The following is a 27239-nucleotide window of genomic DNA, read 5'->3' on the forward strand; positions in this document are numbered from 1 at the left end:
ATCCCTAGCCCACTCTTGCTCTCCGTCACTCTACATATCTATTCCATCATCAAATTTTATAAAAGGGCAAAAGATCTGAATAGACATTTACCCCAAGATTATCTATGAATAACCAACAGGAAATTGAAAAGATGCTCAAAATCATAAGCCATCAGCAAAAAGCAAATCAAAACAACGAGACACCCATTCGTACCCAGCAGGATGGCTCTACTCAAAATAACAGCTATAGCAAGTTTTCTCAAGGATGTGGACAAAAAACATACACATACACACAGATACACGCACATACATACCTATATCTATGTATAAATAAACACCAATGTGGGGAGGGGTTTCCTTTGAAACAATTTCAGGCTTACAAAATGTTTCAGGAATAGAAAATGCTCATACATCCGACCCCCTTATCTCCCAGTTATTAACATTTCACCACATTTCCCTCATCACGCATCGTCCTTCTACGATCAATCCATCTTGTTCTTGATGCATTTTGAAGTTACAGACATCAGTACACTTCACCCAAAACAATTCAGAATGCAAATTATTAACGAGAGTTCAATGTTGCCATTGCTTCGAAGTAGAATTTACCTATAGTGAAAGGCTTCCTTCCTCAGCATACTGTTTGTTGAGTTTTGACAAATGCATAAACCTTTAGCAAGATATAGAGTATTTCCATCACCCCAGAGTGTTCCCTCAAGTCTCTGTTGATCCCTGTCCTGCTGGAACCAGAAAGGCAGAGAGCTGAGGCCCCGGATCCCCTGAGCACCAGTGAGGCTCACAGCACAGACTGGGGTGCAGCCAGGCCTCTGGACAGAGCGACCCAGGGAGGGCTCAGGCCTCTGCCAGCCGCTGCAGCACCGAGAGGGACCCGTACAGGGCCACAGGGGCTTCTTGGCTTCCGGGTCCCAGGTGGCCGTGTGGCTGATGGGCTCCACCATCAGGCCGCACCCCTCCAGCAGGCCGAAGGTGATGGCCACCCCCTCACCCTGCAGCGGGGCGAGAAGCTCGGGCTTCAGGGTGAAGGCAATGCTCTCGGGGTACCTGAAGTTGGGCTCCAGGATGCTCCTCACCTGGAAGAAACAGTGTCAGGTGTTGCAGGTCAGCCTTGAGGCCGGGAGATAAAACCTTCTGTCCCAAGAGCCAGGGGCCTCTCAGGGTAAAGGAAGAGGCCAAGTGATGGAGTCAAGGGGACCAGGAGTCACGTCCCAGCCTGTCCTGGGATCAGTGTGGTCTTGGACACGCTGTTGGCTCCTCAGCTCAGGGGATACCAAGCACCTCAGCATGCAGGGGGCTACACTCCCTGGCCCTGCAGCACAGGGCCAGAGTCCCCAGTCCCTGACATCCTTCTCACTCCCCTGTGCTTACCCCCGTTCTGCCTCCCCCATGCGTCTGGGCAGCCAGATCTCCAAAACATTCCCTGTTTCCAAGTTTGATCAGCCCTAGGCAGCTGTAGGATGCCCTCACCGTGGTCGTGAGGTCCCGGAGGACCCCTCCGTCCCTGAGTATGGCCAGGATATTATAGAACATGGCATCCTGAACGTCCTTTGAGAGCTGGGCCACTGCCTCCACTTTCTGGGAAAACTTTTCTTGTAGGCACTTGAAATACACCCTCAGGCATTAATGTCAACCAGGAAATTGGGACAATTCTAAGACTAGAACGTGGCTGGGATGGTAAGCCCTTTCCCAGCACCAGAGCAAAACCCCTCTCTCCCTTTAAGTTGCTGACAGAAAGCATCTCTGTAGGTGACAGTTCTGAGCTCTGGAGATGGAGCGGTTATAATGGGCTGGAACCGTGGAAAACCCCAGCAGAAACGAGGGGGCAGAACACACGGAGGAGAGAAGGAGAGTCTGGGAGTGGGTCCTGGGAAGCGGAAGAAAATGCCCAGGCGCTCGTTCCGGGGACAGGTCGGGAATAACGTGGATTCTGGCGCTGGGCTCTAGAGTGAGAACCATAGGTGTTCTGGGCTCAGTTTCCACATCTGTCCAGTGGGAATGCTCTGAGGATTAAATGACTTAACGGATGTGAAGCGCTTGGGGTGGCCCCGGCACACATAAACTATCCTTTCCATCAGGGAGCTGCCTGCATCAGCTACGTCCGCACAGAATCAACCACAGAGTGGAGTCAGGGATTCTCTGCTTCTCCTAGCAGACTTCAGGCGGCCCCCAGGTGACCCGCCAAGCACGGGAGGTCAGGCGAACGGAAGGTCCAGCGAGGCGGGCATTTCTGCTGGGTTCACTGTCGTATCCCCAGTGCCCAGTCAGTCCTCAGCAAAGCCCAGTCCGCTGCACATGGTGCGTGTCACACGCAAAGACAGAAAGAAGTCTCACCCTTTTACTACAGAGCCCTGCAGTTACCCCCAATTAATAGTGTGACTCTTTTCAGGATAAATAATAGCTAGTCCTCCCACAAGACTTGACAGCACCATCTATTACACACAGTTTTTCCTGACTTCACCTGGTAAGTGGGGGGACCACTTGTGTTGGCTAATTGGCTTTATTCAGAAGAAAAACAAACTTCTATCTTTTACAAGAGGAAGTAGATTTGCACCTCGGAGCCAGCTGCCCACTAAATGTAGGCTCTGTTCTTCCACAGAAACTGGGAGGGGTGAGGGTGGTCTTGGCAATTTGACAGGAAAGGCCTCACTGTTCAAAAGGCAATGACTTTTGAACAAAAATTTAAACTAATACAAGGCAAGAAGTGAGCTATGCTGCTACCTGGGGGGGAAGAGTCCAGGTAGAGGATTAGAAGTGCAAAGACTTTACAGGAAGAGGTGTCTCACATGTGAGCAGGAGGGATGAGCAGGAGAATTTATCAAAGTGAGGGCACGTTGGCGCAGGCCACGGTTAGTCACTGTTAGAGCACTCAGATGGCTAGATATGAGCAGAGGAAGGGGCACGCAGGCCAAATGGCAGGAAGTGAGCAGAAAGGAGGGGCAGGGGCCAAAAGCAGGAAGCCATACATCATTTAAGCACCAGGGGTCCCCGGGCAGACAAGGAAAAGCAGGAGCCTCTGGGCTGATAAGTGGTCACACGTTTTGGGGTAACAAGTGGCCTGGAGGCCAACAAAGAGGGGTGGGAAAAGGCAAGACTCTCCAGTGTCTGAATGTAACCTTTTGCTCACTGCGCCCTCACTGCGATAAAATCAGCCTGGCAGGTTAGCAGTACCCATCGTGCACCGGCACCGTGACACTTCTGATCCAGACTAGGTAAGGACAAAACTCCGTCCTCCCCTCAGGAAGGAGGAAAATCAGGGAATACGACCCCAAACCGTTCCCTCCCCAATGAATATTCCACCCACTCAGTTTTACACTCTGTGTAACCAATTTGCCAAAGAAACTCAGGGCAGCTGCTCACCTGAGTCAGCCCGCTCACCCCTTGAGAGCACACTATCTATCCCTTAACAAATACTCACTTTACCTTCTTAGTCTCAGCGTCCCATCTCTGAGTTCCTTCTGTGATGGGAAAAGAACCTAGTCACACCAGCAACATGTTTACCGACAACGTTACGACTCTGTTCTGACTGGATGCAGGGTTGGCAGCTACAGAGGGTTTGAGCTCAAGAGTGAGAAGTCAGACGCATCTTTTGAGAAGATGCTGTGGTTGCCGTGTTGACCACAGCCACAGGCAGGCAGTGAGGACACACGGGTGAGAGCTGACGGTCATTCAGCCAGAGTGTTGGCACAGGCAGTGGTGACAAGCAAGCAGGTCCTGATCTATTGTGAAGGCAGAATAGACATCCACGAAGAGTGGTTTCCTTAAATGGCCTCCACGGCTTCTCAGAAAGAATCAGGAAGGTGCTGTGTGCCCATCAGAGAGGTAATTCTGACGTGAGTTGACTGTCAGGGAGTTGGGGGTGGGGGGCAAAGGAAGCTCAGGAGGAGCAGGAGAGTGAGATGGAAGAGCCCGGAGTCCACGTAATTAAAGAGGAGCTGGCCTGGAAAATCAGAGCACACGTTAGCAGTACACCTGTCCATGCGTGTGCTCGCTGGGGACCTGTAAGGACAAGCTTCTTTCCCATTTTTCTCTACTTTTCCATTTAAAAATTTTTTTCTTTGTTTATTTGTTCAAGGGAGGTAATTAGGTTTATTTATTTATTTAATGGAGGCACTGGGGATTGAACCCACGACCTTGTGCATGCTACACACACTCTACCACTGAACTACACCCTCCCTACTACTTCTCCAGTTTTTAAATGGGTATTATCTACCCTCAACAAAAGGTAAGTCTTCGGAGCTGGGGGCTCTGTCTTACTGACCTCTACCCCCAGCACTAGAATCCAGACGGTATGGAGAAAATGCAGACCCGGAACCTAGAAACCATCGCTGGCACATAATCACTATTTGCTGACTGAGTAGCCCAGTGAGGGGACAGCTCCGAGAAGCTTAGATGATTCTGAAAAAGAAAGAGGAGAGAATGTGGCAGAGAGCAAGAAGCAAAAAGGCAGAAACCTGTAAGACCTTGAGGAGGAGAGGAGAAATAGAAAAGAGGAGACACCGAGTGGCAGGAGTAAGTCAGGAAATGAGGACGAGGGGCTGATAGAAGGGAGCCGCATGGAAACCTGCGACAAGGCTAACCCGAAAGACAACCGATGGAGACTCAAGAAAATAGGAGATGCCCTTCGAGGCCCCGCCTCCACTTCCATCTCCCTAGGAAACCTTAAGAAAATCACCGTTGCTTACTTCCGGCCCTAACGCATGGGATGGGATCCTACGATACGTGCAAAACTTGAAGCCTCCTACCGCGAGGTTTGCCAGGGGAGAGGCCCGAGCTGCTGGAGAGACGGAAACGGGGGGGGGGGGGGGGGGGGGCATTGACACACTTAGCAGGAGTCCTCCAAGAAGGAGTTTGGGGTTTTTTTCTCGTGCTTTTCAAGATCGCTGCCTTCCCAGCAAGAGGCTGTTCTCCGTAGGGGATGCTCAGGAATCCTTACCTGCTGCTACGTGTCTGGTTTCCCGGATTTTCCCGTTTACATCCTTCCTCTGGGGCGTGGCAGGTGCTTCAGGATAGAGATCCAGGAAACGTGAAAGTAAAGCCAGCGGCTGTATGAGGACGGTCTTGGTTCTAAACCCCATTAGTTCTAAGCCTAATTTAAAAAAAAAAAAACAGGGTTCACTGGGCTCACGTAACTCTTGCAAACAGCTAAGTGACTTTTTCTTTGGCTTCTAGGACCTCCAAAGCAGGGGGTGGCCCTCAAAATGTTGGCATGTGACCAAGTACTATATGTGATGAAATTTTTATTTTTCAAATCTACTGTCTTTATGATGCGAATTGTAGAACGTGAGAAAAGGGTGGGCCATCTCTTGGTCCGGTGGCATTACACAGAAAGCAAAGCTGTGAGCTCTGTCCCGAGTGGAGTGGATGTTGGATGCCCAAGGTGGAGAAGGGTAGACCTGGGACTTCGACGGATAATGAAAAGGAGGAAAAAGTGGGGGAAGAAAAGGATGTTGTGAAATACTGTCCACTAAAAGGAATGTTGCTGTTTTGAGTGTCAGTTCCGGGACATTACACAAATCCTGCAGGTGTGGCCTCCTGTGTGCATTTGGAGTAACCATGTAAGGCTGCAGGAGTAACTGGAAAGGGAATGGGTTTGGGGCAAGTCCTTTTAAAAAGTCTTTTTTCCTTATACTTAAAGATTATCGCAAGATTGGATTACACAATATGTACTTGGAGGCAGGAGGGGTTGAAAACATCCACTCCACCTCTAGGCAGGCCGGAGGCCCTGCCCAGGGCGCTGGTTGGTACCATCCCTGTCCTTCTGCTGGAAGCGTATTTCTACCTTTCTTGTTGATTCAGGGATGCATTTTACACACAGCACCTTTAAGATAAAACAGGAGCCAAATAATTTGTTCCAGCTGCAATGACTGGAAATCTGTGAATCAAAGACATGTTCAGTCAGTTCTCTTTGTGCCAGGAATAGAGCACTGCTTCCCAAGATCTCTGCTCTGCTCTAAGCAAATATATAAACTCTGCAGCCCAGCAAACACACAGCCAGACGCTGCCTGATTCTACTCCGCAGACTTTGGGCTGAGAAGGACTTCAGAGGCTAAGATTCCGTGATCCAGAATTCAGCTCTGGACCCGCGCTCCTGGGTGAGAAGAGGGCCCATCGTCTGCTTGTTTTTCTAGGGTATCTCACTGGAAACTAAGTCGGGGATCTATTGGTGGAAAGAAAACACAGTGAGCGGAGCCACATGTATCTCCTCCCTGGAGCCTGTTGACACACTCTGCTCGACATCAGGAGGTCTGAAGATTGGAAAGGACCCGACTCGACTGGGATCACTTCTCTACAAGACAATCACAGTTCTAACTCGGGATGAATCAGAAGAGAAGATACTACTGCCAGAGACAGAAATGTTCAGGATAGATTCGTGAAATAAGTAGAAGTGTTTTTGTTTGGGGGCTTTTTGTTTTTGTTTCCATCATTTGACCCAAAAAGAAGGTAGTCCTTCTTCCTAAAGTTCTCATGAAAAAAAGTAGAATTCCTGGTAACGACATGCTTCTGTGAAGCCAAGGGATGTGTCTTTGATAGATTTGTATCCAGGTCTAGTCTTACAGAATCTTTTTTTGTTCTTGTTACTCTCAGTTCCACAGTCCACACTAGACAGAATTGAAAGTCACATCAGAGATTTTACATGAACTGTCGAAAAGTCTTTCTCTATTCAATACTCAGTGAATGTTCAAAAACTGAATTCTATAGAGCTGGGAAATCTTATTCCTACTTGCCCGGAATAGGGAAATTCAAATGAATTACTCTCATTCAGCATAGTCTGCAAGATGCACTTTCCAGTTTTCTCTACTATTTCTCTCTACAGCTATTAAATATTTACTCGTGTCTTCATCTGTACTGCGCTGGTCTCAGTCACCTCCCAGACACAGATAACTCAAACACTTTCACCTCCAGGGCAGTTCTCAGCTCTAGGCTCCAGTCTGTTCAACTGCCTGGGGTTTATTCCTTCTTTAGTTTTGCATAAATCTTTCTTTTCTTTTTTTCAGACTTACTGAGGTATGAATGACAAATAAAAATTCTATCTATTCAAGGTTTACAACTTGATATTTTGGGATATGTACAAACATCATCAAATAATCACCAAAATCAAACCAACAAACATAACCCATCGCCTCGCACACTACCTTTTGTATGTGTGTGTGGTAAGAACACTTAAGATATGTCCTCTTAGGTATTTCAAGTATATAATATAATTTTGTTAACTATAGTCACCATTCTGCATGTTAGATCTCATTGATTTTTCCATCCAGTATAACTGAAACCTTCATTTGACCAACATCGCCCCCATTTCCCCTGTCCCTCCAGCCCCTGGCTACCATCAGTCTCTCTGCTTCTTCTCTAAGTTTGGCTGTTTTGAGATTCCACATACAAACAAGCTCTTGAGGTATTTGTCTTTCTGTGCCTGGCTTAAAATCTAAATGAATCTCCTGTATTTGTCCTTTTCTTTGGGAAGAATATCAAGGATCTGAGAAGTTGCCCGCTTTCTCCTCCCTCCCAACGGAGCTTTCTACTCCCCTCTCTCTGCTCCTAGCAACATGCCCTCCCTGTTTGAGAGTATCAGCAAGAATCTGGTCAAGGAGCTTGGAGACAGAGACCTGAGACCTGTCAGATTCCTGCTGAATGCCAACAAATATTGTCAGCTTGCGCTATTACGGAAGAGGAAGAGTCGCTCATGGTTCTGGGAACAACCAGAAGTCCCAGTTGAATACACCCTCGTGGACATCCTGGAGCCAAGTTCTTCAGTCCCAGGTAGTGTCAACCAGGGGCAAAGGAGGCGAGGAGTGAAAAACAGGGTGTTCAGACAGAGGTGGTGCAGCCTCCAAGAAGCCCTAAGACATCACACTGGTAGATCTCAAATCAGCCTTGCCAAGAGGCGCAGGGTAAGGAGCTACGATTATTTGAGAATCTAGTAATTATCATGACCCAGGCATTCATTAATAGTACACTTAATACTTACAATAGTCTCTTGAGTTAGGAATATTATCCTTATTTGCATTGAGAACAAATTGAAACATAAAATAATTTGTTCAAAGTTACATACCCGGTAACTGGTAGGACCGGAATTCAAATCAGATCTGTCTGGCTCCAAACCCCAAACATTTCTGTTCAGTGCGCCGCCTTCTGGGGCTGATGCCGTGCCTGGAAAGATGATGCTGTGGGTCTCCTGGACCAGCGTTCACCTGACATCATCATTTCTTAAGGTTAGGGCGTTATCCCCATTATCCAGCCCCTGGGTGATTCAAACATTTGTCCTCAGCAGTAATTTACATTTAAAACATTCATCGATTAGTTAGCTTCTCCACTGAGAGACACATGAACATGTAGGAGGGCTGGGAGCAATAGGACTATTATCTCATTTCCCACAGCAGCTGCTCCAGAATGAATTCTTGGCTAAACCTAAGGTCACCTTTTCTGTCCCCAGAAACTGTTGTGACAGGACCATTCCTCCTCAGTGACACTAGGATCCAGAAGCTGAAGGCGTATGCGGGCGTGGCTGTTGGGCCAGAGCTGAGTGCATCGGGGGAGGCTGCCCAGTCCCACGAGTCCTCCCTTGAGTTCCAGTCTGTTACCATCCCACCACACAACTGGGAAGCCCTCCAAAAGAGGTGAGGCCGTGGGAGAGGAAAACCGGTCAGCAGAGCCCCGGGAGGTGCACTTAGGGGCAGAGAGGCCTCAAGCAGCTTCCTTCTTCGCTGCTGAGGCGCAGAATGAAGAAAGTCACATCCCAGATCACACTGCCCCTCCCCTGTATTCATCCATTCGTTCAACTACCAGTTATTATCTAAGATCTATGTATTAAAACCATAATTAGCCGCGACTGTGCCATCTTGTGCTGAGCATCGAACGATCACAAGACAGAGAAATCTCTCTGCCCTGAAGTCACTTATAATTAGTGTGGACAGGCGAAAGGCAGGGAGTGAGGAAACAAGCAGTGAAAAAATAAAAAGTATTCATTAAAATGAGACAAAGACTCTGAAACTCTGTTTCAATGAAGTATGCAGCAGTGTCCAGGGGCTTAATTTACCTCCATGCATATGGGCAAAGATGGATAACCAGTGATGCTCTAAGAACCAAAGAACTTCTTAAATCTTTATGCCTCTTAAAAACAGAGATGGCAGTTTAAATAGTATTTTTATGAGGGCAACACGTTGTTAAATAAGCAACTAGTTAAAGTCACAGACTGCCTGGAAACTAGAAGTTACTCTGGCATTGCCCAATTTCTACAATCCTGGTGTCTTGCAAGCCCTTATTGGAAATGACATTTGCAAAGACTGTGAAGCGAAAGAGTATCTGGGAGCTGCTCAGAGGAAAATAAAAAACATTTTTCTTGTTAGTATTTCTTTCCGTAGTTAAAGAGATCATTTCCAGGATCAATTTTATTAGCTAGTTCCAAGTAAAGTAAGTCTGAGGTCGGAGCTTTAAATATGGAAAAGAAAAGGCAGTTGGCTATTTTTAATAAGTGGGATGCAGAGGATGTTGTGTGTTTCAGCTACAAAGGTAGTTACAGATGGTGAGGGGAGCTCAGAAGGCAAGGCCGGAGGTGAGAGAGAAGGGCTGGAGGAGGGGAGTTTATTTAGTCTTCTCTGTGGGGCTAAGAGTTGAGTTCAGACCTTAAAGAATAAAAGAAGCAAGCAAGAGTGTGAGGACAGGGATCCAGAGGAGGGTTTAAAGGCTCCGAGACAGGACAGAGGTGGACGTTTTCAAGATGAGGGGAGGAAGACACTGAGGATGCAGCTTAGCTAACCAGGATGAAGGACACAGAAAATGAGGCTTGGGAGGTCAGATGACATAGCCCTTAAACACATGGTCAGTGACTTGAACTTCACTCCAAGGCAGTGGGAACACCCAGCACTGCATACTCAGTGACCTCCTCTACTGAGAAGCAAAGCAAGGACCTCTCAGTACTTCATGCAGCTGTTCTCCAGGGCACCAACCCAGCAGGGTCCCCAAGTAGAATCAGAGATGAGTCTCAGAACCGAAACAGAGATGAGATTTGTCTTCAGTATTTCAAACCTCTCATCTCCCGCCCAAACTTGTATCTTCAAGTCAGCCCTACAAACCCACCTACCAAGAACAGTCACTCCATCAACACCCACCAGAGCTGGTCAAGAGGAAATCACTCAGAGTTCTCCCTACTCCCTCAGCCTTCATCTGTCTGTTTCGCCTCCCGCCCTGACTGTGCATCCCAAGGATGGATGTGGGTTTCCCTGGCTTTGACAGGAGGATCTCCTAAGGATTGTTCTCAACCATTCAGACTTGTCTGCTTCTAGACTCTCCTGGTGAGGGGCTCTAGTGCTGGAAATCTATAAACTCCTCCTAACAGAACTAATGTAAGTTTGGAAAATGCAGATGTCTTTAACAGTATGGCATGCGTACTCTCATACCCGTGCCTCCATCGGGGAATCAGGGCCCCTCCATTGTGCACATCAGAGACGTCCTTCTTAACCTATAAGCTGGGGTCCTCCTACCGTTGAGGGCTCACGCATCGGAGTCTGCGGCCCTTCCACGTCATGAGGAGAGGAGGAGCCTGAGGAGTCATCTCTTTCACACTCTGACCCTTCCCCTCCCTTACGTTCTCCAGAAAAGTGTTGAATCAAAAGCTGTCATTTCTGAAGGAACACCTGAGCCGAAGGGACAACCTGTATGTGGTGACAGAGGCCATGGAACTGACCAGCAGTACCACGCTGCCGGACAGAAGCTGTGTGAAAGTCAAGGGAACCTGCCTTATTCCTTGGAGTACTTGTGTCAAGGTACCAGGTCGTCCTGCAGTGGGACGGGGCCCCAAGAGCACAGCCGGCCCAGCCCTCTTCCCAGGGGCTCTGGACCCGATCAGGACCTGTCTTCGGCAGTTGGGATGAATGGTAGCATTATTTCCCATTTCTCCTGTGCTGGGGAATCCTGACTTCTGCCCCGAGAGCCCATCTAACATCCTCACTTTAGTATTTTAATATACGGGATGATTTGATATTGACAAAATAAGAAATAGACGTAATTATTTGAGATTATATTTTGCTTTGGATAAATGATAGATTCTGGAAACTCCGAAAGTGTGGTTGCTGTACGATATTCAAGTGCAGTTTTATGGCTGGAGGAAACAAGGGATCATTAGCATAAAATAAAACCTCAGCAGTTACAATACCCTGAATACTGTGAGACCCTGAGCAGAAAGTGTATAGACTCAGATTTAAATATACTCAAGCACATGTGATATATACAACTCACTCACAGTGGCCAACTATAGCTTTTTTAATTAATGTAAACAAATTAATTTATTCAGTATTTATTCAGCATCATCTATGATTCAGGGACATAAGAGTTTTGTGTGTGCATTATAATATGCTTTTGCATGCACTATATTTTGTCTAATTTGTTTTCATTCAAGACATCTAGAAACTAAAAAGAAAAAAAAACCTAGAATATGAAGTAACTTTTCCAAATTTGGTTAATTTGTCCTGGGGGAGGACCAGGTTCTAACTGGGTCATTTGATTCCAAGTCTAGTGAACAAAGTGCCTGAAACAAATACATTACTCCAGTTTGGAGGGTATTTTGATGTTCAGCTTTGGGTTCCATCTGCCTGGGTCAGTGGACAGGACTTTGTGAGAACAGGAGGAAAAAAATCTGTGTCCTTCACGAAGGACGACTGCTCACAGCCAGAGCTGTTCTAAGCATCCGCTCCTGGGCTGCGATGCTGTTTAACACATTCCAAGAAATTCCAGCTTAGAATTCTACGTCCAGTCAAAGCAACGATCAAATCTGAGAGTAAAGTGTCTTCAGATATTGACGGTCTCAAAAAACGTATCCCCAGCTCCCTAGGAAGGGTGAGTATGAGGCAGGGAGGCGGTAAGTGTCACATTAATTATAACAGAAAGGTCTTAAGTGAGGAGAAGCAGCCTCCTGCAACAGCTGAGGGTGAACTTGGACGGACGGACGTTGGGATGTGAATGCTTTAGGAGGATGAGGGAAGGGGAGGCAAGGAGTGGGAGGAGATTGGGAAAACGAAATCCTCGTCATCCAGAGGAGAAAGGACACGGATATACTGAAGTCTGGAAAAAATCAGATCATCACAATATAAACATGCAATTGAGAAAGGTGAGGGCAAATACCAGACAACAGAAGGAAAAAAGTGGTAACTGGGGGTCGGGACCAGGAGGTGGGAGGGTGGGGCTGCTGGGGCCTCTGCTCACGAGCTGTCTAGTTCTGTTTGAGGGGTTTTTTTGTGGAGCCTGGGGAAGTAATTAGGTTTATTTCTTTACTTCTTTATAATGGAGGTACTAGGGATTGAACCCAGGACCTCGTGCATGCTGAGAACACACTCTACCACTGAGCTCCACCTTCCCCCACCCCTCCTCCGTTCTGAGTTTTCAATCACACACATAAATGACCCTATTGCTTGGTTTCTCTCTGCAGAGTGAAGGAGAGGGAGAGGGTCTCAAAGTGAGAGGCAAGACGCTGACTCTGCTGCAGGGCACGGTGATGGCCTATAAGAGGAAGCAGCTCGTTTTCAAGGAGAACGGCTGGGGTGAGTGGAGACTGAAGGAGGCAGATGGGGAGAGGGGTCTGCTTCTCCTGAGAAACAAGACGGGAAAGACCCTCCACAGGCACCCTCGGCTTCCCTCCCTGTCGGGGGAGAGATCGAGCGAGATTTCTCAGCCACCTCCAAGCCTGGCAAGACTGAAATGTTGCTACAGGAGATACAGAGACAGTCTCTCATGTGGGGATGGACTAAAGGGGCCCAGCACGGAGTATCCTTAGCGCTGAGCAAAGTGCATGCCTAATCCCAACCATCCCTACTCACTCAGGTCCTGCCCCCGTCAGCAGCTCACCTGGGGGAGCCACAGAGCCCTCCCCAGGGTTCCCACTACCCCAGCTGCAGCCCATAAGATAGAGCCACGTCACAGACCGCAGATGTAACGTCCCAGTAACTTAACACAGGGTTTCGTCCACATCGCTCCCTCCCGCACTAGCCTCATAATGCACAGCCCCCAACACATGCATGCTTACTTTGGGTTCTGACTCCACATCAGGGAACCACTGGCATCGAACAGCAATCCTATACCCCGGTGGGAGGGTCAGCACTGGGAACACAGCCAGCTTGGCGTCCATGGCCTCTCCTTTCCCAAATGCTGAGACCCAGCAAGAGGTCATTCTGATCCAGCTGAGGTCCAGCTCCCCACAAATCAGGAAATGCCCTCAACACACACACACACACACACACACACACACACACACACACACACACACACACACACCCCTTCCTATGGTATTCTCTCTGAAACATCTTGCCAAGGAAGGGTCCTGGCATCAGTTAGCTCCTGTCAATGGCAGCAGTGAGAAAGGGGCTGAACTCCCCGATCTTATTGGGTTAAAGGACTTTGGCTTCTGGAAAAAGGCCAGCCCTACTGAGGTTAGACAGGAGGATGGGATTCACAGCTGATTTAGAGAGAGACCAGAGGGTGCTGAGGGCGCCAAGACATGTAGTGCTACTAGAGATCATGGGAAATGACAAAGTGTTATTTAGGAGGGGATGAACAGGAGCCCCATTTCCAAAAATATGTTGTATAAGCGTTAGCAAGTGTGATGGACTTAGAGGAAAGAATAACCTCACAGCCTTGCCTGCAAGTCATGTCCTGTCCACTGGGGGGCGTGTGCGGCTTCCCTACACAACTCACGCCTAAGGGTGAAGGGAACAAACATTCAGGACTTGCCTGTGCAGTAAACCCTAGACTTCCCTGAACCAACTCAATCATCCGGATTCAGAAAGGAACACAATGTGTAGAACAGTTAAATAATTTGCCATAGCACTTGCTGTGTAACTTTGGAGAAAATTAGAATCTGAGCAGCAGCCTTCTCATCTGTTAATGGACATGAGCCCGTCTCTCTGCAGAGCTGACGGGAGGAGTGTAGATCAGTGCCCAGCAAAGGGACTGACAAGTTTATCTTCATCCTCTCCAGTCACCTGGCTCCTTTCCTGTGAACTGACAATAAGATCAGGTCTCTGTCATCTCATAAACCCTCTTATCCAAGGGTCCCCTCTAGAGGTCCCCTCCGCCTACCCACTTGCCCCTCACAGAACTTCCTTAAGAATCTTCTACCCCGTGTCCTCACCCCTCCCTGGCACCCACACCCCAACCCACTGCAGGCCATCCTCCCATGAATTCACTCCACGTGTGTCACCAAGGCACACACGCGACTACTCCCTCCTTGGGGCTCCTCCCTGGAGGCTAGGACACCACCATCTATGGGGAGCCTCCGTTTACGGGCCGTTTCATGATACAGCTCTAACGTTAGAGGGCGTGGCGACTGCAGGTTCCAGGTTTCTCTTTAATTATTGTTTGTATTTTAGGGGGTGGAGGTAATTAGGTTTATTTATTTATTTCTTACTGGAGGTACCAGGGATTGAACCCAGGACATTATGCATGCTAAGAACACATTCTACCACTGAGCTCTGCCCTCCCCTGAACAGGTTTCTCTTTAGCGTGTCTGATTCAGAGCATACAGAGTGAGGTCAGGGATTCTGATGCCAGGGGTCCCTGGGTCACACTGAGAAAAGCTGCCCCACCTGCCCAGGAGGAGGAAGCTGTGGGGTGGGGGCGGGGGCTAGCAGGGGCTGTAGCTGCAGGATGGAAAAGGATCCAGCAGGAAATACCTGGGAAATACCTGGGTTCTCCAGACCTGGCTTCTTCCCCACCCAGACATTCTTCTCATGTCAGATGATGATACGCAGAAAACCTTTCCAGCAGGTGAGTTCCAGAGCTCTCTGCCTGGACCTTGGGCCCCACTGAGCACTAACCCCCTTTGGATGCTAACAACACCTCCAAGGGGCTCTGTGCTGCAGACCCACAGGGAAACTCTTCTCCTATCAGATAGGCTGCAAATCTCCCATCCCTTTTACCAGCCACAGACCCTTGGACACAGAGAAAGCCACCTTTCTCCTCTTTAATACTGGGCTAGGGGAATGTGCATGCATGTATGTGTGTGTGCGTGTATATGAGTCTGCGTAGGTGTGTGCCTGAGTGTGTGTGTTGGGGGAGGAGAGATTAACTTTTGGTGAATGAGCACTTCTGTTTATCCTCCCAGAGGGCAGGCAGCAGAGTTCAATGACAGGTGGGAGATTCCAGTCAGCAAAGTGGGATCAGATCCCTCTGGGAGGTCATTTAGTACAACCTCCCACCCCCACCCTCACCCCCTATCCCATGACAGCCTTGGCTGTCCTTACCCAAGGCACTGGGTCTGGCCCCTGGTGAAGGGCAGGGGGGGTGGAAAGGAAAGGAGGGGGTCAGGGAAGTAGGGGCAGAGTCAGGGAAACTCAGTGCCTTCAGAGACTAACTCGGGTGGGGAATTTAGTCGCTTTTTCAGACATCGAGAGCAATCGCAGCCTCCCGATAGGTGAGTGTGTATTGGAGGGGACTAGGGATAGGGTCCTAATGGCGCACATCTGAAGACCAGGGCAGATGGCCCCTGCCTTTGCCACCATTGCCCCGGGGACTGGCCCTACTTTCTGTGAAATGGGAAGGGTCTGACAAGGTGGAGGGATGGACACGGAAGGGGGCGGGAAGAGGTGAAGCAGGAAGGAGTGGGTGGTAGGAGGCCAGGACCCTCCAAAATGACTCAACAGTCAATCTGGGGTGTGAGAAGGGAGATGACCACTTGTGACTCTTTGCAGGAAGAACTCAGCAACGCTCTGGTGAAGGTGAGTGTTTACTGAGAGGGAACTCGATGCTCCCCGGGTGGGAAACTGCAAAGCTAACTACCCAAAAAGTGGTCTGCGTGCAACTTACAAAACTGAGCTCTACTTCCAAATGGTAGCTTTGTTCAGCCCCACTCATTCATGCAGGCGTGCAGGCGTGCGTGCAGCAAATCGGACTTTGTTGAGGACTGACTGGGCAAGAGGCATTATTCTGAGCTGTGGGGATACGACCATAAACCAAACAGAAATGCCTGCCTCACTGGACCTTCCGTTCGCCTGACCTCCCACGCTCGGCGGGTCACCTGAAGTCTGCTAGAAGAAGCAGAGAACCGCCGACTCCACTCCTTGGTTAATTCTGTGCGGACGTACCTGATGCAGGCAGCTCCCTGATCAGAAGGATAGTTTATGTGTGCCGGGGCCACCCCAAGCATTTCACATCCATAAACTCATTTAATCCTCAGAGGATTCCCACTGAGCAGATGTGGAAACTGAGCCCAGAGCCTGAGATTCTCACTCTAGAGCCCAGAGCCAAACCCACATTATTCCCGACCTTTCCCAGCAATGAGCGCCTAGGCATTTTCTTCCACTTCCCAGGGCCCCTTTCCAGACTCTCATCTCCTCCCTGCGTTCTGCACCCCGTCATGTCACAGCACTAGGACTGCCCTTCTTTTTTGCCTTGTGTGATAGCTTCATCCTCAGAGCCCAACACACCATCTGCACAGATGCTTTTGGTTGGTAGACCAGTGAGATGGAGGTGCCTGGCTTATCACAGCAGGAATGTCCTAATCAACGAATTCTTCCCACTTTCTGCTTGGCGGTGCTGCCCGAGTGCAGATTTCCAGCACCTACAAGAGGAGGTTTCCCAGGAAATGACGGCGCTGGCCCAGCTCTCCAAGGACATTCGGGGTGCTGTTTTCCATCGTCTCCTGGCCAAGCTCAGGGACCGAGGGGCTCTGCAGGACCTCGTGGACATGGTGAGGAGGTCCTACAGCTGCCTACGGCAGATCAGACTTGTGAAGGGGGCAGGGTCAGGAGATCTGGCTGCCAAGCCACATGGGGGAGGAGGCACGAGGAGGGTGTCTGGGGTCCCTGCCTCAGGCACAACGACCAGGTCCAGGGCGTGCAGCCCGCGTGCTGAGGCTGCTTGGAATCTCCTGGGGGAGGTGAAGGGCCCTCACCCTCCCACCTTGGTTAATCACTTGTAGACACAAAAAAACACTAGCAAAATTATCTAACATCATTACTACTGCTATTACGGTTGCCATTGCTGTATCAGCAGTAATGTTGGTCTCCTGTAGCTGGATTGATACTGTGATCGCGTGGGCTTGGGTGACACCGTCCCAAGCGAGACGGGAGAGGACTCAAGTAATATATGGCTCAAGTCAAGCTTCCAAATCATGTACCTCCTTGAAGCAATCATGGGTAAGAGTGATGTGAGGGAGATATGGGAGCCTCACAAGTTTGGCCTGTAGACCTAAAAGGAAGGAGTTAGGTGCCACCTCTCTGAAACCCTTCTAACATCATGACCTCCATCCTCACATCATCCCTTCTCCGAGGTCAGTGAGATAAATTCACCGTATGACACAGAACCAGCCTAGACCTAGGGAGACTGGCCCAGGCTCATCCAGCACATCACTGGGGGTGGAGGATTCCAGGCTCCAGCCTCAGCATCCCATCCCCTGGACCATGTTATGTGGCGTCCTGGAGACCATCCCAAGGGTGAAAAGAGGGAACTTGACCTTCATGTCTAAGGGGTTTTATTCCTCCACTCCCATCACATGAGGTCTCCCAGTTCACAGTGGGAAATGAAAATCTGAACCCTCACCACTTTCTCTACCCCGATGTCCCCTGTCCCCAGTGCTGAGTGACACTCAACGTGAGCTGCTGGCCCAGTCCATGGAGAAGAGGATCCTGCTCCACCAGCGGGAGCTGGTGAGAAATCAGTCCCCAGGGGCCAGCGTCCAGGGACGGGGGTGAGGGAACCGGGGATAAGAATGATCCTGAGGACAGAGAGATGACCTAAGATTCTGCTGGGAGGGGAGACAGGGTCCTGTGTGGCTGCCGGGAGCTCCCCACTGCCTCTCCCTCGGGGGTGCAGGCCTGCTGGGGGTGAGTCTACCTCAGGAGAGTCTCTGTCTCCATGGCAACCCCTGCAGAGGTGCCCACAGTTCTAAAACAGCCCCATAGGAATACAGGTTTGGGGAGCTCAGGGGACCTGACTGACAGCCCTGCTTTCCTCACACAGTTACCATTTGCAAATTGCTCTCTCTCCATGTACACGTACACATGAGTTCCTCTGTGCACACAGACATATGCACATACACACACACTGCACACATGCACACGCACATGTATGATTCCAAATGCCACTAGTCTGCAAGGAAATGTTAGTATCACCATTTAGCAGCTGAGGAGCCAACAGCGTGTCCAAGACCACACTGATCCCAGGACAGGCTGGGACGTGACTCCTGGTCCCCTTGACTCCATCACTTGGCCTCTTCCTTTACCCTGAGAGGCCCCTGGCTCTTGGGACAGAAGGTTTTATCTCCCGGCCTCAAGGCTGACCTGCAACACCTGACACTGTTTCTTCCAGGTGAGGAGCATCCTGGAGCCCAACTTCAGGTACCCCGAGAGCATTGCCTTCACCCTGAAGCCCGAGCTCCTCGCCCCGCTGCAGGGTGAGGGGGTGGCCATCACCTTCGGCCTGCTGAAGGGGTGCGGCCTGATGGTGGAGCCCATCAGCCACACGGCCACCTGGGACCCGGAAGCCAAGAAGCCCCTGTCCGCCCTGTACGGGTCCCTCTCGGTGCTGCAGCGGCTGGCAAAGGCCTGAGCCCTCCCTGGTGTGCTCGGTCCAGAGAGGCCTGGCTGCACCCCAGTCTGTGCTGTGAGCCTCATTGGTGCTCAGAGGACCCGGGGCCTCAGCCCTCTGTCTTTCTGGTTCCAGCAGGACAGGGATCAACAGAGACTTGAGGGAACACTCTGGTGATGGAAATACTCTGTATCTTGCTAAAGGTTCATGCATTTATCAAAACTCAACAAATAGTATGCTGAGGAAGGAAGCCTTTCACTATAGGTAAATTCTACTTCAAAGCAATGTCAACATTGAACTCTAGTTAATAATTTGCATTCTGAATTGTTTTGGGTGAAGCGTACTGATGTCTGTAACTTACTTTGAAATGCATCAAAAAAGAAGGTGAATGGATAGATGGATAGGGAAATAGGTGACCAACGAAATGTGGCCTGATATTTTAAATAAGAGTTCTTTTTTATTCTTGAAATGTTTTTGTATGTCTGGAATTCTTTTAAAATAAAAATTACCCCTCCTCCCCAAAATTATACCCGTGTGTCCATCAGTCATGGATTTGGCTCTTCCTTCATTTCAGGGAGATTCACATATATTATTAAACAGGTTATACATTCTCTTTTTTGAATTCTCGATTTCCCAGTCACCAGCTGTCCTCTGAGCCCTCTAAATACATGTTATCTTGTCCAATTGCTGCAGTCTCTCCTTTTCCCCTTTGCATCCTCTCAGATCACGGCAGGACTTTCCTGGATGTCTGATTCAGCCCTCCACTGGAATGATCAGTCTATTATTGCTTTTCTGATTTATTTGTTAGTTCAGGAATTGTGTCGTTCTGATATTCAGTTTGTCTCCTTAGCTTTGCAATCCCCCATTTCACTTAATCCTGTTTGTTTTATCCTCTCTTCTTTTGAGGTCTTGCTTTATTGAGATTATTTTACTTAAACACAAAATAATTAAGATACTGGGGAGAGGGGTTGCTGCAAGCTACGTTTTCTCCCTAAATGGATTCATCCACTGTCCTCCTGGCCTACAGTGTCTGCACAGATGCCCCCGGCATGAGCAGCTCTGCCCAATTCCTCGTCTGCACAAAGACAGCGGGGTAGCTCACTGAGGTTTTCTTTCCTCCCCATCACCTGAACCGAGACCTGTTTCTCGTCTGCTGTAAAGCATCATTTCGAGCCCGTTTCTGTTGCCTAAGATCATGACATGAGGATGGAGAGGACTTACCTAGGCTCTGGGAAGTCTTGGATGGCTGGCCTGGGCTCTGTCCCGTCTTGTATGGATTTGCTGAATGCCCGTTCCGGGTTCCCTCGCCTCAGCACAGGTATTTGCCTCTCCACACACAACACCTTGAGTCTTCCAGGAGGTCCAGTTTGTGGTGGGGGAGGGGCGAGGAGTCTTCACTTCCTTGAGTTCACCTGGCCGGCCTGGGGGAGAAGAGGTGACTCAGCGCCTGGGCAAGGCCTGCCCTTACTGAGAGCCCGGTGTGGTGATTACCTTTCACTTATAGAGCTTTGCTTCCCGAAGACGCTTTCTAGCGTTCAATGTCGTCCCCACCCCTTCCCAGAAGACATGCCCGCCCCATCTTTCCCTCCCCCATCCCACCTCCCCTCCCCTCCATGTCTCAACCAAGCAGATGAGGGGGAAAGACTTCTTTTAAAAACCTTTGGCCGTGGGTTAAGAGCTCATAAAGTGGTGCAGGGCACCTCAGCCTCCTCCTGTTCCTCCAGAGGATCTTGTCTGACTCACATTTTGTTTTCTCCTGTGTTGAAACATCCTTGAGTTTTTTTTTTTTTGTTTGTCTGTTTAACTCATGACAATTACTCTGGGTGCTTAACAGTCTTCTCTTTTCTCTTTCCATCCAGCAAAAAAGATAACAAAAGGGTACATTCCAGAAGTTTCTCCTATCACGGGGGGGGGGGGGGCAGAAGTGGCCTGGGAGAGCTCTTTTTTTCATAGAAAGCCCCAGGTCGCCCTCTAGACAGCCTGCGCCTCTCTCCTCTCCTTCTCTCCGAGCTGGGAGCTGGGAGCTGGGAGCGTGGTCCTTCCCCGTTGACTGCCCTCTCCCAGCACTTCCGTGGCAGGCAGGAGACTAGAAGATTTATCCTGGGGACCCGGCCTGAGAAAGACCTACTGCTACGGACAATCTGAGTTCCCCAAGGAAACACACAGCAGAGGTGCTCAGCTTAGGGTGCACACAGAAATCAACTGGGGTGCTTCAAAAATGCTGGTGCCAGGGTCCCCCCGTCCCCCCCCACCCCCCGACACAGCTCTGATTTAATGGTTTTGCAGGGACGGCGGCTGCAGCGCCCTTCGAAAGCTCCCGGCGTGATTCTAACCCGAAACCACGTTGCGCGCTACTGCCCTCTAGCGGGGCTCACGGTTAACCAGCACCATCCCCAGGCCGGGAGCTTCCGGTCTGATTTTTGATGCCCCTCCCCAAAATAAGAGTAGACAAGCGTCACCAGACACCTGAGAACAGACGAGACCAAATCAAACATAAAGCAACTTGGAGGACCATGCAGAAAGTACATACGCTGTGTTTCTAAAAAATCATTAACATCCTCAGAAAAATGGAAGAAAAGATACTGAAAATATTGAAAAAAAAAACAGGATGCTATTTTAAAAGGAACATTGAGAGAACAAAAAAGAGCTCTCAGAAGTTAAAACTATTATCACAGAAATAAACTCAATAGAAGGAGTAGAGGATAAAACTGAGGAAATTTCCCAAAGAAGTAGAGCAAAAAGCCACCTCAAGGCTCCAGCATCCCAGCCCTTCCTCCCCGGGCTAGCAGGGCCCACGAGGAAAGACATGGGGGGCGCAGACCCTTGGTGGCCCTCACTCCCCCTCTCTCCGCGGTGCTGAGTGACACCCAGCGCTGCCTGCTGGCCCTGTGCCTGGGGAGAGGGGTCCTGCCCCAGCAGCTGGAGCTGGTGAGAGCGTCGGGAGGGGGTGTGGGGAGGATCTCGGGGGGAAACCCCGGGTGAGCGTGCCCTGGGCTCTGTGCAGCCTCTGCTGGGTGGGCCGCACTCGGTCATGCGCGGGGTTATTCCCTGCGTTGGGTTCCCACCTTGTGCCTGGCCCTCTGTGAGGGCCTCAGCGCCTGAGTTAGCTCGTGCAGGTGGCCTGTTAACAGAACTCAGTGGCATTTCCCAGAGGGGTGACCCCTCCACACAGTTCACAGATTAACAGATGAAAAAATAGCGGATGGGTATCCAGACAGGGCAGGGCATGCAGAGGCTGGGAGTATTGGAAACCAGACACCAGCCAGCGCAGGGAAGTGCAGTGTTTGGGAATATATTACTTGGCACCACAGTTCTGCAGGGAGCAAGGCCCCAGGTTCTGATTCTCAGTTGTTGGGGTTGGGCGAGCAGCCCCAGGCTCCCACCCTCAGGGTGGGTTCCACTGACCCCGGGTTTGGGAGACCTGTCTGTTTATTCTGGGTGGTTCCTTGCAGGTGGCGAGCATCTTGGGGCCAAACTTCAACCAGATGGAAGAAACAACCTTCTCCCTCCCCTGGCCGTCCTCTCCTCCCTGCAGAGTGAGGATTTGGTCCTCACCCAGAGCCTGTGGAGAGCTGAGGGCTGCAGCTGCAGGGGCCGGATACCAACTCACCTGGGACCCTGACGTGGTGCCACAGCTGTCTGCTCTCTACGTGACCCTCGCAGGGCTTCAGCCGCTGGCCGACCCCAGCCCCGGGGCCCGCCAGGCCGATGCCTGAGAAGGACGCCATAGCCTCCCCCAGTATCCCAGCCGTCCCGACTCCAGGGAGCTGCCGGCCCAGAGCCTCCGTGCAGGGCCAGGACGCAGCCGCCCTCCGGCGGCCACAGGTGACTGTGGGTCTCCACCAGGACTGGCTCACACACTCCCCTCTCTCCGTCAGACATTGGTCCCCGTCCAGGTCTGGAGGCGCACCCGTTGGATAAGGGTCCTACCTTGGATCAGAATTCTTCTCTGAGAGGCAGGAGAGGCTTGTTCCAGAACAGCCTGGCCGCCAGTCACCGCTCAACCACCGACAGCTGTGCAGCTCTAGGGCTCGTGCTCCCCTCTTGGTGCTTCCTCCGCCTGTAAAATTACCCCCGGGAAAATGGGAGATACGAATTCCTAGCTCACAGGATTGCAGTGAAGATTTTAAGGAACAGTGCCTGGCCGTCAGCTACTACGGTATGATGTTACCGTTAATAATAGTATCACACTGTTCTGCAAGAAGCTCGACCTTTCTTCAGCTTAACAAAGGACTTGGAAAGTCTCCCCTTACACTCAGCTTCCTGCAGCTCTCCTTCAGCCTCAGTTTTCCCATCTGTAAAATGAGAGCAATGGGTCAAACTGCTCCGGTGTCACCCAGCTGCACACTGGGGTGCGGAGCAAGGACTGGGCCTGTTTGTGTGAGCAGTGGGGGAGCGTGCGCGTGCGCGTGCGTAGGGGCGTGCACCGGAAGCAGCGGAAGAGCCTGAGGACACATCGTGGACGGCAGGCCAGAACCAGGGTCCCCAGTTCCAGCTCCGTGTTCTTAGCAGAGCACCTAGACAGAAATGAGCTAGTAATGGCATTTCAACCCAAAAGACCTGGATCTGAGCACAAATCCTAATTATCCTTATGACAAGTCTAAACTACTTGGAACAATCCTTAAATAGTCCAGAGGGCTTCTTAATCTGAATCTCTAAAGTGAGAAAACAGCCAACTGAAGTGCCTGCAGAAACAGGGTGGTGGTACACAGATAATCATGGGTAGAGTTGAGGGGAGACATGATGCAGTGGATACTCTATCCCGTGAAGGAAGAGGCGCAAGGACTGGGGCAAAGGATGCGTGGAGAGATACCGACCAGGCTGTGTTTCAGAGGTAAGAGGGGTAAAAGGAGGCCAGCTTCCAGTGATGTAGGTTTTCAAATAAACCTGCTCTTGTAACTAGAGATCGGTAAACTCTGTAGAAGGCCGCATAGTAAATATTTCGGCCTCTGAGGGCCATATGGCCTCTGTCAAAAGAATTCCATTCTGCTGTTGTAGTGCGTAAGTAGCCAAAAATAATATGTAAACAAATGAGTGAGGCTGTGTTCCAATAAAATTTTATTTATGGACACTGGAATTTGATTTTCATATACTTTACACATGCCACAAAATATTATTTTGGCTTCTTGCAACCTTTTAAAAATGTAAAATCTATTCTTAGTTCAAGGCTGTACAAAAACAGGTGTTGGGAGGATTGGCCCACAGACGAGTTTGCTAAACCTGGGTCAGAGGTTGAGAGATCTTCCCGCTGATTCTCCAACATGCAGATTGTGAACCTTGTTAACTGCAAAGGCCGCAGCGATATTACTTCCTCTATTTCAGCTGTGTCATTATTTTTAACGTATATCCGTTCACTCCGTTCAAGCATTTGCTCGGCACCTACTTTAATTCGGGTGCTGTGCACAATCCTTGGGATGCGGAAGGAAAGCCAGACGTGGCTCTTCTCTGAGGTTCTTAGTGTTGGCAAAGAGACCCAGTTAAATATCGGAGGTGGTGGATGAAATCCTTGTAGTAGATTCTTAGGGCTGCCCTTTTAACAAATTACCCCAAATTGGGTGGCTTAAAACAACAGAATTTTATTCTCTCACAGTCCTGGAAGTCAGAAGTCTGAAACCAAGGTGTCAGCAGGGTCAGTTCCTTCTGGAGGCTTTGAGGGGGAATCTGTCCCAGGCCTCTCTCCCAGCAATTCTTGGTTCCTTGGCTTGCAGACACATGGCTCCAACCCTGCCTCCATCTTCACAGGCCTTCTGCTCTGTGTCTATTTCCTCTTCTTTCCTCTTACATTGTGTTTAGGGCCCAGTGTAATCCAGGATGGTCTTATCTCCAGATCTCTCACTTAATTTCAGCTGCAAAGACCTTTTTTCCAAATGAGGTCACATTTTCAGGTCCCAGGTGCACAGATCTTTGGGGGAGAGACTATTGAACACATTACAATCCTCTTATTAGAAGGTGTCTAGAAGGGCATGGCTAGTGTTATCCCCAAGGATTCGTCAAGGAGATGACACAGGCTGGTGGTCCCTGAAAGATGAGAGTTGCCAGACGGATGTGAGGGAAGGATGACAGGCTCAGGGGCCAGTGGACCTGAGTTACGGAAGTGTGACACCGCATGGAACAATTTGAACAGCACACGGTGGAGCCTGGCTGGAAGCAAGGTACAGAGTGGCAGAGTGAGACAAAGGCCAAAGAGGTAATCAGGGATTCCAGCATGAAGGGCTGGTCCTTGTGATTAGGCCTTACTTACCCCAAAGGTCTTGATGGAATCCTCTGGGATTTCCTCCCATAGTTAACCGTTAACTGTACCATAGCTCAGATACTCTTCTCATTAAACCAGTATGGCTGGACTAGACAAACATTAAGCAGCTTCTCCCAATCAGGACACTTAGATTTCATGAGTAAGGCTTTATGATCTTAAAATAATAGGCACGTGAGTTTCCTACCACTAGTGACACCCTGGCCTTCAATTTCTCCTGGGAAGTCCCTCCTCCACTCACTCTCCGCCCAGTATCACGGGCTGTTCTTCCCTCCACACCCTAGTTGCTACCTTCTTGCTTCTGGGCGGTACCAATCAAGCAAGAGTAGTCTTCCTTCTATGACTACATCCAAACAAGAGTAGATCAAGGATAAAAGTCACATAATGACAAGGTCACTAGTCTTACTGCACTTAGCTAGATTTTAAGAGCAATTAAATAAAGAAAAAAAATTAAAAGACCTAGTTCTCCCCCAAAAGAATCATGTAATTCTTATGTAATGTGTATATGCACTCCATAAAAATACACATGGGGGAAAGCTCGAGAAGCCTAAAAACAAAACATCAGTAAACCAAGCCACACTTAGAAAAATGAAAGCTGATTTTTATTTTATCATCAACAGCCATTCTTTAAACATGAACATGCATACGTAATATTCTACGCACACATCACAGTTTTTAACGTTAGTTAATAAAGGTTAAACACACAACATACATCCTTACAAAAAAAGTCAAAATGCAAACTTAAAACTTTAAACAAAAGTCTTACTAATTTAAAAAAAGTTTGTGTTGGGTACCATTTGTACAACACAGTTAATTTAAACATTTTCATTTTGGCTGCACATGAAAAAAGCGGCAGTAGAAAATAAAGTCATTGAGGGTTTTTAAATAGCAGAATAGGCAGTTTTGCCATGCAGGAGAAGCAATATTAAATATTAGTTTTCAAAAAAAATCCACATTTAAAAATATTTAGTTCAAGTCACAGAATTTTCCTCAGTAGAGACCCCAATGCAATGCATAATTAGCTGCCTTAGATGGCCTGTTTGAAAGGACAATGTCCCTTCAGAGTATAACTTTACTGATTTTGGCACAGAAATGAAGTCTTAAGAACAAGAACATGATTAAAAAAGAGGGAGGAGGAACAGAGGAAAGAAATAAAAAGCAAGAGTAAATGAGATAGTAATTGCAATCACTAAAAACTGTGCATTCTCAGTCACTGCAGAATACTGTCTTCTGTCTACAGCAGGTGCTTATTCCAGAACTGTCATTGCAGCATGGATTTGATCTGCTTGGAGGTAGTCTCATCATTCAGATGTTTTGTTGTGTACCTAAAAGTGAAACGCATCCATTTCAGGGAGTTAAAGAGACAAACAAACAAACAAACATAACCCGCATCAGGCTCTACAATTATGACAAGAGGAGCAACGGGCCAGGCAGTCTTCGCTCACAGATCATGCCCCTTCGTTCCAGCTTTCACCCTCTTCAGGGCCTGCTGGCTTAAGTTCCCAACCACCTTTTAAACAGAAAATCCAACAGCTGTTGAACTTATTTAGAAGCACCTTGTTGAAATGATCTAGTTAAATTCTAAAGTAAACAATTAGCTGTAATTTCCCACGCAGGGAAGATAATTGTTGCTCCACATCAGGGGATGACAAATTATAGCCTGTGGGTCAGATCCAATCCACCACCTATTTTTGTCTGGCCTGTGAGCTAAGCATATTTTTACATTTTTAAATGTCTAGGAGAAAAAGTCAAAAATTAGCATTTCATGTTAATATATATACAATTTTACTGGAACAGAGCCCTGTTGATTCATTTAAGTATTGTCTATGATTACTTTCTTCCTACAACGGCCAAGCTGAATAGCTGTGACAGACACCACATGGCCCACAAATCCTAAAATACTTGCTTATTCTTTGGCCCTTTACAAAAAGGTTTGCCAATCCCTGTTCTATTCGGTATGTAAAACAGTTCCACTACTACAGTTCTGTCATACCCCAAACTGTTTAAATTCTAAGTGCCTTATTTCCAGGCAGATGTGCTTTGCTATAAGCAAATATAAGATATATTGCTATAAGTGAATGCAAATTAAGAACCTAAAAAAGAATCATTAAGAGTGATTATTATTTTATAAGAAGATTCACAATTGGATCCTTTTTAATAGCAGAAATTCAATAAGCAGGCCTACAATGTGTCAGGTGTTGTTCCAGGAGTTTACAATCTAGCAGAGGGAGAAAGATAAAATTGCAGAAGGGGCATTAGGAGCAGAGGAGGGAAGTACTGGACAGGGCCTTGGAGACTAGGTCATGCAGAAACCATGGGCCACAGTGAAGAGTTTGGAGATTATTCCGAGGGCAGTGAAAGCCAGTGGAGGATGCTGAACAGGGCAGGGATGTGTGATTCCACTCTGGCTGTTGAGGGAGAAGCGCAGGGAGGAGCAGCAGAGGACCAACCAGGGGCTGGGACAGGGTCTCAGGGACCAAGACTT

The 27239-nt window shown here is 48.9% G+C and overlaps 2 protein-coding genes across 9 annotated transcripts in view; one reads left to right on the forward strand and one right to left on the reverse strand.

Annotated features, from left to right (window-relative positions):
• The first annotated feature begins 7538 nt into the window (after nucleotides 1–7538).
• GSDMC (gasdermin C) lies at nucleotides 7539–18825 on the forward strand. Its single transcript, XM_074352583.1, is given in 10 exon segments — nucleotides 7539–7752; nucleotides 8426–8609; nucleotides 10586–10754; nucleotides 12413–12524; nucleotides 14698–14875; nucleotides 15641–15695; nucleotides 16349–16666; nucleotides 16991–17114; nucleotides 17551–17624; nucleotides 18286–18825. Coding segments are annotated over 10 exon segments (1668 nt in total). The 3' UTR covers nucleotides 18526–18825.
• A 6509-nt stretch (nucleotides 18826–25334) lies between these two features.
• The window catches only part of CYRIB (CYFIP related Rac1 interactor B), a 135024-nt gene continuing 133119 nt past the window's right edge, over nucleotides 25335–27239 (reverse strand). For all 8 annotated transcript variants that reach the window (XM_074353069.1, XM_074353072.1, XM_010972643.3 and 5 more), the window contains one exon: nucleotides 25335–26079. In XM_074353069.1, coding sequence (XP_074209170.1) covers nucleotides 26016–26079 — 64 coding nt within the window. In that variant the 3' untranslated portion in view covers nucleotides 25335–26015. The remainder of the gene's footprint in view (nucleotides 26080–27239) is intronic.

The sequence above is a fragment of the Camelus bactrianus genome, chromosome 25, assembly GCF_048773025.1.
Source record: "Camelus bactrianus isolate YW-2024 breed Bactrian camel chromosome 25, ASM4877302v1, whole genome shotgun sequence".
In the NCBI taxonomy this organism is placed as follows: Eukaryota; Metazoa; Chordata; class Mammalia; order Artiodactyla; family Camelidae; genus Camelus; species Camelus bactrianus.